Source organism: Gopherus flavomarginatus, chromosome 4, assembly GCF_025201925.1.
Source record: "Gopherus flavomarginatus isolate rGopFla2 chromosome 4, rGopFla2.mat.asm, whole genome shotgun sequence".
Classification (NCBI taxonomy): Eukaryota; Metazoa; Chordata; order Testudines; family Testudinidae; genus Gopherus; species Gopherus flavomarginatus.
In genome coordinates, this window is record NC_066620.1 from 36709838 (window position 1) to 36722798 (window position 12961).

The window sequence follows — 12961 nt, forward strand, 5'->3', positions numbered from 1 at the left end:
TACTTACCTATCCTGAAGGGTGTTGGAGGTAATGCATTAGAGTGAGATAAAATAATTTGGCAACTGGGCTACCAGAGTATGTCTACATGGCAGTTAGCCTGCAGCCCAATCCCAGGACAGCAGTAGGTGTCTAAATACCCTTTAAACTGGGCGACCATGCAGCAGCCTATTAACCACCACTCAGAGAACCCACCCACCCAGGACCTGTCTCCACACAGCTCCAGAAGCAGTGGCATCCTTCTCTGGCTCCTAGGCTTAAGAGTAGCCAGAAGACTCCATGTGCTGCCCAGGCAACAAGTGCTGCTCTGCTGCTCCCATTGGCTGCAAACAGCAGCCAATGGGAGCTGCAAGGGTGGTACATGCACACAGGGCAGTGTGCAGAGCTGCCTGGCTGGAGGGGTAATATGCTGCTGCTTGAGGTAAGCACTGCCTGGAACCTGCACTTCTCACTCCATCCCACACTACTGCCCCTCCTGCCCTCCAAACCCCTCAATCCCAGCCCAGAGCCCCTTCCTGCACCCCAAATCCCTCATTCCTAGCTCCACACCCCTGCCCTAGCCTGGTGAAAATGAGCGAGTGAGGGTGAGGAGAGCAAGCAACAGAGGAGGGATGGAGTATGTGGGGGTGGGGTCTCAGAAGGGACAGGGCAAGGGTGTTCAGTTTTGTGTAAGTAGAAAGTTGGCAAACCTGTCTATAGCTTGTGTTATACAGGAGGTCAGACTATATGATCACAATAAACCCTTCTGGCCTTGAAATCTGAGGGAGGCAGTGACTGACTGATCTAGTTCTACCCCCAGGTGTCAAGCATGCTGAAGTACCCCATTGTAATAGATGTGTGGACCTTATTACTTGAACAAAGGACATTTTCTGGTAAGCATGGATAAATGTTCCTAATATTTAAAAGTGAGGCTCTATCACAGAGGTGGGCAAGCTTTTTGGTTCAAGAGCCACATCTGGGTGGAGGAATAGTATGCAGGGCTGAGGTAGGGGATTGGGGGGTGTGGTATGCAGGAAGGGGCTCGGGAAGGGACTGGGGCAGAGGATGGGTATGGGGTGTATGAGGGGGCTCAGGGAAGGGGGTTGGAGTGCTGGCAGGGAGTTGGGCAGGGCCAGTGCAAGGAAGTTTCACGCCCTAGGCGAAACTTCCACCTTGCACCCTACACCTCACTAACCCCCCCAGCAGCTAACTCAACCACCCACCCAGGGACCCCCTCCCACAGCAGCTACTCCCCCAACCACGACAGCTAACCCCTCTCCCCCCTGTCCCCCACAGCAACTAACCCACCCAGGGAGACTCCCCCTGTCCCCCCACGGCAGCTAACCCTGCCTGGGGAGACTTCCTCCCTCTCCTCCCCCACCATGGCAGCTAACCCTGCCTGGGGAGACTTCCCCCCTCTCCCACCCCTCCCACGGCAGCTAACCCTGCCTGGGGAGACTTCCCCCCTCCCACGGCAGCTAACCCTGCCTGGGGAGACTTCCCCCTTCTCCACCCACCCCCCATGGCAGTTAACCCTGCCTGGGGAGACTTCCCCCCTCCCACAGCAGTTTAACCCTGTCTGGGGAGCCCACCCCAGCTCACCTCGGCTGCGCCTCCTCCACTGAGCACGCTGGCTAATTCTTCTCCCCACCCAGGCTTGCAGCGCTGATTGGAGGAGACTTAGAGCTGGGCTGTGCGCTCAGCGGAGGAGGCAGAGTGGAGGTTGCTCTGGGGCGGGGAGCTGTTCCTCTGTGCGCCCCCCCCCCCCGTTACTGTGGGGAGCCCGCCCCCTGCCCTAGCTCACTTCCACTCCACCTCCTCGCCTGTGGGGACTTTTAGGTGCCCCCAACCACTAGGCGCCCTAGGCGGCTGCCTAGTTTGCCTAAATGGTTGCACCGGCCCTGGAGTTGGGGGGTGGAGTACAGGAGGGGTTTGGGCCCTGGCCTGGCACCGCTTACCTGAAGCAACTTTGGGGTGGCAGTGGCACGTGCCAGGGCAGGCTCCCTGCCTGCCCTGGCCCTGGCCCCGCATCACTGTGGCCCCTGGAGTAGTAGGGGGCAGAGGGCTCCGCGTGCACTGCCCTTCTGCCTCCAGATACCTCCCCTAAAGCTCCCATTGGCTGCAGTTCCCCACTCCTGGCCAACAGGAGCTGCAGGGGCCGGTACCTGGAGGCATGGGCAACGCATAGACCCCTGTGCCCCCCTGCCCGGAGGCAGCAGGGATGTGGCGCCGCAGGCCGGATCCAAAGCCCTGAGGGGCAGGATCTGGCCCGTGGACTGTAGTTTGCCCACCTCTGCTCTATCAGGACCATGAAAGAGAACTAGCTATATGCAGTGCTGCCTGAAAAGATGCATTGCTTAGAAAGTAAGCTAGCAGAAATCAGTGAGGTGGAAACAAGCAACTAGACTGAGGATTCAAGATATAGGAAAGGTGAGCAGGCAGTATATACTGTATAGGCTGTCATGAACAGATGGCAATGGAATAAACTAAAAAGCTAAGAAACTGTATTTCCTAGAAGAGTAATGGCACTGCATGTGTCCAAAGCCAGCCTCTTGTTAGGTGTTTATGATGTGCATTACATCACAATGGCCCCTTTCAACAGAAATTTAATATCAACCGACTACTTAGCTTCCAGAGGATGAGGAGTGGCAGCTTGGTTGTGTTTATCTATTCACTAGCCTGAATTGTCCTTCCAGGGATTTGTTGACAGCCATCTCCTTCCATCTAACTGTATGGGGGAGATCACTCCACAGGAGGCTTGAGAGTTGATGACAAGATCACAAATAATCAGTCAAAGCACAGAACAGTGATCTCCTAGCAACAGGGCTGCTAGTAGGGCAGGGAGCAGCCCAGCAAGGCTACCTACCTCAGGCTCCTGCTGCTCCCCCTTCAGTATAGCAGCCCTTACTATGGAGGCAGGAAGGATATAGGCACTGAGGGAAGATGTTGGGTGGACGCTCCCCCCAAACCAGGATTAACATTGAGGAGGAAACTGAGAGTCTACTGGAAAAGGTACTTTGCTGTTACACCCCTTTTTTTCTGAGGGATATAATACTGACAGGGGAATAGCAGGTGAACCTGTGTGAACTGACTTGGAGTACTAAGCCTGAGGCCAGCTAGTGAGCCAGGGAGGGCCTGCTAATGTGCCTGGGATAAGGTGAGAACACTTCCTGGGAGTGACAGCTGCTGAGTGGAGGGAGTAACATCCTCTGGGGCTGGTGCAGTTGGTGAGTCTAAAGGGACAGGAGTAATAGATGACAGTGGGGTGGCCTCTTTTAAAGAGGTTGTTAGGGAAATCCATTGAGGGTTTTAAAGTGGCCTAGGAAGTTTTAGTACTTTGCACTGGGGGATAAGGACAGTTTCTATACCTACTCATTTGACACAGTGGATCAATTATGCTTCTCTTTGTAGTTCAAACTCCCTAGGTAGAGTGACCATTTGGCTTCTAAAAAGTTTTTCTCCCTGATGAGCCTTGCATTGTTCTGTTTTGTCGTCTGCCTTGGCTCTAGGCATATGCCTTCAGCTCCTTGTGGAGCAGTCAACCAGCTGGCCAGGCAGTAACTGTCTCAGACTTGGCAGTGCCCAAATTCCTTGAGTAGCAGGAATTAAAGTAATTCATTATTAAGGAACACATTTGAATTTTCTTAACATAATCAGTATAATAATACTGCCAAATAATAGCTTTCAGAAAACCAGGAATTTTTCAGTAAAAATAAAAAATGACGGGCCTTGTCTATAGAATAGGCTTATAACGTAACTATAATGTGGTTTTCAGACAATAGGTCAGCCAATGCCCACAGCACTGTTACAACATGTTGTTTGACTAACATGGTTTCAATTGTAGTAAGGACAAAGAGATTGCCCCTCCACTCCATTTTTATTATCCGTGGGTTGACCGTCATCTCATCTCTGCCACTGGGAAAGTTAAATAACTTACCAAAGAGATTCTGCTAGAAATACTCATTTATGCTCACAGATGTTGCACCCGTTTTAAAATTCTCTTCCCATCGTGAGTTCTTGTGTCTTAGTAGACACTTAGTTTTCATTCTAATTCAGATCATGTAACTGGAAAGTTCATACAATGATTCAGTAATACAAAAAGTTTCAATTAAAAATAACATTCAGTTTAACAAAGAACTACTCTAAAAGAAATCTTTAAACATAGGCTAATTCTGTGTCAAGTGATGAAGTTATGTGTTTGGGATTACAGTTTAAATAGACTGTATATCTCAAAATATAATTATAAGCTATAAACTGTCATATTTAGCCTAAAGGAACAATTGTAGAAATATGTGGCTGCTGTGCAATAAATCTGTTTCTTAATAGGCCTTGGAGAAGGAAAAAGAAAGAGAAACACCTTTGGGACGGAGAGATACATGGTGGAGTCTCTTACTTAGAGTATGCATCTTTTAGCTCATATTTTTTCAGCACTTTTTCTCATTGTTCTTAGCATTATGTCACTTATGCAAAATTCTAATTGTTATGGTAACAATAGCCATTATGTACCCACTGTTTAAAGTCCCAATCCTGGAAGCAGTTGTGCATATGAGTAATGTTACACACAGGAATAATCCCCCTGACTTCACTAAAGTTGCTCACGGCATGTATTTGCAATATTGGGCCTTAGTAGCCATGAATATGTTAGAATAAATGAATCTTGAATAACTCACACTAAACATATTCTGATAAATGGGAAAAATAAACAAATGTTCAGGGAGAAAACTCCATAAGGTGAAAATAATCCATCTTTCTAATTTTCCTAAAGTGCTACTTTATTTAAAATTGAAGGCCCTGCTCCGCCTCTAGTGTACATCCGCATAGTTCTTTTGAAATCATGAAACTCTGCAGATTTGTACCAGCTGAGCAGAGGTGCTGGGGTGTGGGAGCATCCCCTGGCTTGAAGCGGTTTCCATCATATACAGGATTTACAGTTTTGTTCAATGGCTTTCAGCATCCTCTGTATAAAAATTGCTCCAATGCCATTGAAGCTGAGAATCTGGCCCAGAATTTGACTAATTAAAGAATCCTGACTGTGTTTGATAAAACCTGAACAAGTAACTCTTCACTAACATTCAGTCTTAAAAGAAACTTGTAAGGCAGGGATGTTCAAAAAAGCCTATAGGAACTAGTTCTCGTAGGCCCCTTTGACGAGCCCAGCCTAAAGCTCTAATAATACGATGTAACTCTGAAAGACTGCTCAGACAGGTACATCGTATCCAGGACAAATCCGTTCAGGCTGAGATGGAGGGTTAGGAGGGAATGTGTGCAGAAGAGGTAAGAAGTGTTGCATGAAAAAGTGACTGTTTTATGGATCTGATAAAATATAATCTTCTATGATTCTATGAACAGGCCCAGTGCCCCTTCCAGCATCAGTCCCTCAGTAACTGACCACAGCACCTTCTTCCCTTTGGGTCCTGGCTGATTATGATCATGTGCTGTGAAAGCTCATTGTGGCCATGGAGACAGGCTGGCCCCTGGATCTGGTCCCCAGCCCTGAATCAGACTCTTAGCTTGCTATCTCCTTGCAGCAGCAGCACATGAGCTGACTGGCAGCACAGGCAGCCCCTTCTTGAAAGGCATCCCCCTCCTCCAGTTTCAGGAGAGCATGAAGTAGTGGTGGGATTTCCTACCTGCTCCCTAGCCTCTGGAGCAGAGGGCTGGTCCTTTCACATTGTTGATATGTGAAGTGGGGGCTCCATACTAGATTGCAAATTCCCCCCTTCCTCCTCCCCCGAAAGTAATACAACAAGTACAATAAACTAAACTTAATATTAAAACAAAAGAAGGCACAAAAGGAGGAGCCATTCAAGCTCCTCTCCTCCCCCCTTCGCCTCCCGGCTTCATCCACATGCTCTAATAATCGTCAGGCACTGGGTGAATGGCCAGCCCGGAAAGGGTGGGTTAATCATTCATTTCTATTTCTAGGTTGAGTTTAAACCTTCAGTGATTGTAAACATGTTCATTTTTCCCTTAAAAAAAAGCACTGGAACCTTTTTTCAAGAGGTCACTGCTTTGAATGACACCACCTGCATCCAAAGTGGTGGAGGAATGGCAGAGCCTTTTGCTGGAAATTCATTAATTCAGATGGAGCTGGGAAATTATAATCTAGACATTCACAGAGGGCCTGATTTAAAGCCCTTTCAAGTCAATGGGAATCTTTCCTCTGAGTTCAATGGGCTTTGAATGGACTGTGCATAGAACTAAACTTTCTTAATGGATTAAAAATGTATGACCTGCATTCAGGAGGGCGCACGGTGGGGCCTCAGCCAGCCCCTATGGGGGGCAGGGAGGGAGCACCACCCAGCTCCACTCTGCCCTCTGCCACAGCAATGCTCTCCCTCAGCCCAGCTCTGGCCCCAGTCGCAACTCCACCCCAGCTCAGCTCCAACTGCAGCTCTGCACCACCCCCAGCCCAGCTCTGGCCCCAGTCACAGCTCCATCTCCACCCCTTGCTCCGCTCCAACCAGCTCCGGCTCCAGCTGCAGCTCTGCTCTGCCCCAGCTCAGCTCTGGCCCCAGTCACAGCTACACTCCACCCCAGCTCAGCTCCAGCTTCAGCTCTGCACCATCCCCAGCCCAGCTCTGGCCCCAGTCGCAGCTCCACCTCCACCCCCTGCTCCGCTCCAACCAGCTCCGGCCCCAGCTGCAGCTCGGCTCTGCCCCAGTCCAGCTCTGGCCCCAGTCACAGCTACACTCCCTGCTCTGTCCCAGACAAGCTCTGGCCCCAATTGCAGTTCCAACCCAGCTCCAGCCTCAGCTGCAGCTCTGCCCCAGCCCAGCTCTGGCCTCAGCTACAGCTCTGCTCCACCCCCTGCTCCATCCCCAGCCAAGCTCTGTTAATTTTTTTGTAGCATATGAACTATGCTTAAAGATGGTTCTTGTTCTAAAGGGTCTAGTATACTTTATTTGCCCATGATAGGTAAGGTCTAAAATGACCTTGCTTTTTAAAGGCCCAATCCACACTACAAAAACAACTGATTTTGGAGCTGCCAGCTGGGGACAAGCCTTCATAAACACAATCCCTTTAAAATGTGTTTCTTGGCTGACCCCCAGCAAGAAACAACCTATTTTCCCATGTTAGCACTTCAGAAAATACAGAGAATATGTTGAGAAAGAAGCAGATTCGGGTCATCTGGGTAAATCCAAAATCCTCATCTTTCAGCCACATCTGAGCGAGAAGAAATCACTTGCAGTCTGGAATAGTCTCTGTGGCTCTGGAGCACAGAATACTCAGAGAGCCTCTATAGGCCAGCAGCCACGGGGTAATTTGCAGCTGAAGAGAGCCCTAAGCAAATCAGCAGCTTCCACTGAGAAACGCATCTGACTTCTTTACATTTTATAGCAGGACTGATAGCGAAGTGTTCTGTAGCCAATATTTTTTATATTATTTTTTGTATCTTCTTTTCCTCCTGCTCTTCGGTACCTAACACAAATGGGATGTTTTCATTGGTAGAAAGCAAGGATGAAAACAGTCATCCAAATGGTGTGTTCCAGTTCAGTTGTGGTTTAGTTCTTTGAAGTTAGGAAGCAGTCACTATTTTGCCAGTCATGTTGAAATGTAGAAATTCATTGTTACAGCAATTTAAGTTGGAGGCTTGATTGCAGCTCTTGGGCATAAGTCTTTCTGAGCAAGAGAAAAATGCTTCTTGTGGGTAGCTTACATGTTGGAACATTATGCTGATAGTTCAAATGGCTGTTTTAATTATTTTCTCTAGAAAAAGAAATATTTGTCATGTACCATTTCACAGACGAAACGACTAGGATCCAATAACTTCTGAAATGTGAGCATTTGACAGGCTTTGGATGACTGGATTTAGTTAAAACAAAGACAAATGCCCGTTCGAAATAACATTTCATATACACTTTTTGTAGAAATGCAGAACTGCACAAGAATCTCAGCTTAAATAATGTTTGTTTTTACTAGCCAACGCCTACGCCAGGTACTTATGTAGTACGGGATTTTATTGAAGAAGCCCAGCTCAACCCAGTGAAAGCGACATATAATTTTAAAGGAGAAGGCAGAAAGAGACCTTCCATCTTCCAACCAACAGCTGATCTTACGCTACCAGATGTTTATGCATACATTCCTCCTAGCTTTGTAGATTTGGCAGGAAAAAAGCCAGCTACATATTCATTTAAAAGTGCACCAAGGAAAAGTCCCAGCACCTTATGTTTTAAAGATAAGGTAAAAACAAAAGAGTGGTCAAAGCTATGTCTTACGGGGAACCTAAGGTCACCTCTCCCAGCTTGCAAATATTAAATACAATGTACCCTGTCTAGAACTTTAAAATGTATTATTTTATATGTTTTTGGTGTCATATTTTAAAAATGTATCTTTGATCCCAGACTAGACAAGCCATGAGTGCTATTGTCACAGGCTAGGCTTTTCAGGCCACCCGCTGGCCCTCCCAAAGTACAAACAGTCCCCAGATAAACAGTCACTGAGTGAGAAGAAACCTCTTGCAGTCTGGAATGTTCCCCTTTCTCTGTGACCAATGTTCCCCTTCCTCTTCCGGCTCCCTCATTTTACTCAGTAAAGCAGCTGAGCCCGGCTAATTGAAGGGCTCCAGCCACTTTGTTCTTTTCAGCCTGTTCCTGTCAGATACCTTAATCCTGCAATAAATATAGGAAAGGGTTACGCTTTTTAGATGGCTCCCAGCCCTGCTCAAGATTCCAATGAGTGATATCGCTGTCACTGGGACTTGGGTCTCTCCTTTCCATGTCAACCAGCTCTGTACCTAGGGCAGAAAGGAGATCAAGAGAGGCTTCTATGCCAAGCTAGATGTGGAAGAGATGGGATTCCCCTGTAAAAGACCCCTTAGATGGTCCTCAGAAGATCCTGGCCACCATGCATTTGCTCATGTATTGCTCATGCCACCTGCAACCTCCAGGTTAAGTAATGTCTGCAGAACTGTCACAGGTGAAGAAGGAACAGGTTCATGTTCCTACGATGGCTTATAATACAAACAAAGCATTACCTTGTGGATGAGGACACTGAATGCAGGCTCTCTTTCTTTATCTTCCCCTGACCCCTGCAATCGCCATGGGAAAGGCCTTCATCCTCTGTCTGAACCCTCTCACCAATTGGCACAACATAGTAGTTTCAGTGGAGTAGGTAGAGAGAGTAAGTTATATATGAACTTTGAGTCTTTCAGCTGGGGGTACCAATATAATGGGTTTGCTTGGACTAGCCCTGTGGAGGTTTTGCAGTTATGCACACATGTATTCATGAAAGCATCTGTTCTTCTTCGAGTGATTGCTCACATCCATTCCAGTTAGGTGTGCGCGCCGTGCGTGCACGTTTGTCGGAAACTTTTTACCCTAGCAACTCCAGTGGGCCGGCAGGTCGCCCCCTGGAGTGGCGCCGCCATGGCGCTCGATATATACCCTTGCCGGCCCACCCACTCCTCAGTTCCTTCTTACCGCCGTGTCGGTCGTTGGAACTGTGGAGCGCGGCATAGCTGTCCTCCACGTCCCTAGCTCTCCTTGTTAACTCTCGTTATTGTTATAGTTGTTAGTTAGATCGTTAAGTGTAGTTAGTAAGTAATTAGGTGTAAATAGTGTTGTAGATAGTTGTTCGCCGGGGGCTGTAGCCCTTCCCGGCACCCGGCACCGGGCTCATGCCTGGTTCGCCGGGCTTTAAGCAGTGTGCGGCCTGTAAGAAGCCTATGCCTACCAGCGACCCCCACGACGCGTGCCTGAAGTGCCTGGGGGAATCGCACAGATCGGACAAGTGCCGCATCTGCAAGGCTTTTAAGCCCAGGACAAAAAAGGAGAGAGACCAAAGACTCAGGACTCTCCTCATGGAGGCGGCACTTGACCCGGCGGCTTCGCAGGCCGTGATCTCGGCGCCGGCACCGGATCGCACCGGCACCGGGAAGACTCCCCGGCACCGACCTTCTCCGGCACCGGGTGCAGAGCCGAGACCGTCAGCGTCTGCTACTCCAGCCAGGCAGACCCGACTGGAGCGCCCGGCCTCGACATCGGCCGCGGCGCCGCCGGCACCGTCGACTCCGGGCCCGGCGGGTCCGTCGAGTCCGGTGCCGCCAAGCTCCCCCATAAGATCTGGGGTTGAGCTATTGGTCCCATCCACGCCGGAGACCTTCGCCTCGGCACGGGACCTTATTGCCTTAACGGAGCCTACTCAGCTGCCACCCCCGGTATCTCCGGTGCGGGTCGCATCTAGAGGCAAGCCCATGATGTCGGCACCGTCTCGGGACTCGCGCTCGCGATCCAGGTCCCGACGTCACGGCAGATCAAGATCACACCGCCGCTCGCAGTCCCGGCACCGCTCCCCTCGGCGGTACCGGTCGCACTCGCGGCACCGATCGACCTCCAGGCGGTCGCGGTCGGACTCCAGCCGCCGATACCGGCACCGTGACTCCAGGAGCCAGTCCCGCCGTCATTCGCCGCACCGGTCGACCTCCCGGCACCGAGCTGGTGGCAGGTCCCAGTCCCGGTCGACCTCCCGGCACCGCGTCGGTGGCAGGTCCCGGTCCCGATCCCGGCACCGAAGCGGCGGCCGGTACCGGTCCAGATCCCGGCACCGAGACAGAACCCGGTCCCGGTCCCGATCCCGGCACCGCTATGACTCCCGGTACCGATCCCCGGCACCGAGAAGATCTTCGCTGCGACCCGCGCAGACCCTTACCAGCCAGGGTCGGCCCCGCCATGGCCTTCTAGGCAGCCGTCGGTGTCTTCGCAGACAGACAGCGGGTATGCGCTGGGCACCGACCGGCAGGCGGCGCTCTTCCAAGACCCGCCGCAACAGGACCAAGGCCCGCAGCAGTGGGGGTTTTGGACCCCATGGGCATACCATCAAGCCCAGGGCCCCCAACAGCTTCCTGCTAGGCCTGCGACGGCGGAGCACAGGGTGCCGGAAGCCTCGTTGTCTCGCCCCCCTCCCTCCCCGGATGGAGAGGAAGGGTCCAAGCAGCAAGACTCCGCTCTGGCTCCTGAGACAGAAGCGAGGGCCGAGGGGGACCCCCCATTGGACACTTTCTTGCCGGGCGTCTCCTCATCCTCCTCCCCTGATGAAGCGGTGGCTGGCACCTCCTCCAGTAGCCCCCCACCGCTGGATCTCAGGGCGCACCAAGACCTCCTTAGGCGAGTAGCTCAGAATCTGAGCCTACAAGCCGAGGAGGTCTCTGAGATCGAGGATCCGATTGTCACCATCCTCTCGTCGGATGCTCCCACCAGGGTCGCCCTACCCTTCATTAGGACGATCCAGGCCAACGCCAATACAATCTGGCAGTCACCGGCCTCCATCCCCCCTACGGCGAGGGGCGTCGAGAGGAAGTACATGGCCCCCTCCAAAGGCTACGAGTACCTCCATGTCCACCCGACACCGTGTCCCCTGGTGGTGCAGTCGGTGAATGACAGGGAGCGTCATGGACAGGAAGCTCCAGCCCCCAAATCCAGGGAGGCCAGGCGTATGGACCTCCTTGGACGCAAAGTCTACTCGGCTGGGGCCCTGCAGCTCAGGGTTTCGAACCAACAAGCCCTGCTCAGTAGGTACGCGTTTAACTCGTGGGTGGCAGTGGACAAATTTAAAGAGCTGCTGCCGCAAGACGCCCGCCAGGAATTTGCGGCCATCCTAGACGAGGGCAAGAAGGTTGCACGAACATCGTTGCAAGCTTCTTTGGACGCTGCAGACTCGGCTGCCCGCACCCTCGCCTCGGGGGTAACGATGCGCCGTATCTCCTGGCTGCAGGTCTCTGGCCTTCCACCGGAGCTCCAACATAACATCCAGGACCTCCCGTTCGAAGGCCAGGGCCTGTTTTCGGAAAAGACAGACCCCAGACTTAAGAGTCTCAAGGACAATCGGGTCATTATGCGCTCCCTAGGGATGCACACGCCGGGAACGCAGCGCAGACCCTTCCGGCCACAGCAGCAACAGCAGCTCAGGCCATATCCCCAGTTCCGCCAACGGCAGGACCTCAATAGGTGCCGTGGCAGGAATGGAAGGCGTAGGCATTCGGGGAACCAAGGGGGGCAGAATCAGAGCTCCTCTAAGCCCCCGCCTGGACCCAAGCCTTCATTTTGAAGGTGCGCCCGAGGGCGCAGTAACAGTTTCCCCCACGGATCCTTCCCCCCCGTTTTCCAACCGCCTTTCGTTTTTCCTTCCGGCGTGGACCCAAATAACATCGGACCGCTGGGTCTTGCGTACGGTGCAGACGGGATACCGCCTGCAGTTTACATCGTTTCCTCCTTCCCGCCCCCCTTCCTCGTCCCTCTTCAGGGACCCCTCTCACGAGCAATTCCTTCGACAGGAGGTACAGACGCTCCTCAACAAAGGAGCTATAGAGGCAGTTCCGGAAAACGAGAAAGGCAAGGGGTTTTATTCCCGCTACTTTCTGATCCCCAAGGCCAAGGGAGGCCTCAGGCCTATCCTCGACCTGCGAGAGCTCAACAAATACCTGGTGAAGTTGAAGTTCCGCATGGTATCCCTGGGGACCATTATCCCATCCCTGGATCCGGGAGACTGGTACGCCGCCCTCGACATGCAGGACGCTTATTTTCACATTGCCATTTGGCCACACCACAGACGTTTCCTTCGTTTCGTGGTGGGCCCCCTTCACTACCAATTTGCAGTCCTCCCATTTGGCCTTTCTACGGCCCCGAGGGTCTTTACAAAATGCATGGCAGTCGTTGTGGCACATCTTCGGCGCAGTCGTATCCACGTGTTCCCTTACCTAGACGATTGGTTAATTCGAGGCACGTCGGAACTGCAAGTTTGCAGCCACGTCCGCGTGATCACCGGCCTGTTTGCTACCTTGGGCCTCATGATCAACATGGACAAGTCCACCCTGATCCCCACGCAGAGGGTGGAGTTCATCGGGGCCGTCCTGGACGCCACCGTCGCCAGGGCTCTTCTGCCGTTGCCGAGGTTCCAGGCATTGTCGGCGATCGTTCAGCGATTGCGGGCAGCCCCCTTGACATCAGTACGGACATGTCTAACCCTGTTAGGCCACATGGCAGCATG

The 12961-nt window shown here is 51.9% G+C and overlaps 1 protein-coding gene across 1 annotated transcript in view; it reads left to right on the top strand.

The window, feature by feature from the left end:
- The first annotated feature begins 2920 nt into the window (after positions 1-2920).
- STPG4 (sperm-tail PG-rich repeat containing 4) overlaps positions 2921-12961 on the top strand; it is a 35763-nt gene continuing 25722 nt past the window's right edge. Inside the window, exons 1-3 of the mRNA XM_050951951.1 lie at positions 2921-2989; positions 4304-4375; positions 7901-8161. Of these exons, the coding sequence (XP_050807908.1) occupies positions 2921-2989; positions 4304-4375; positions 7901-8161 (402 nt within the window). The remainder of the gene's footprint in view (positions 2990-4303; positions 4376-7900; positions 8162-12961) is intronic.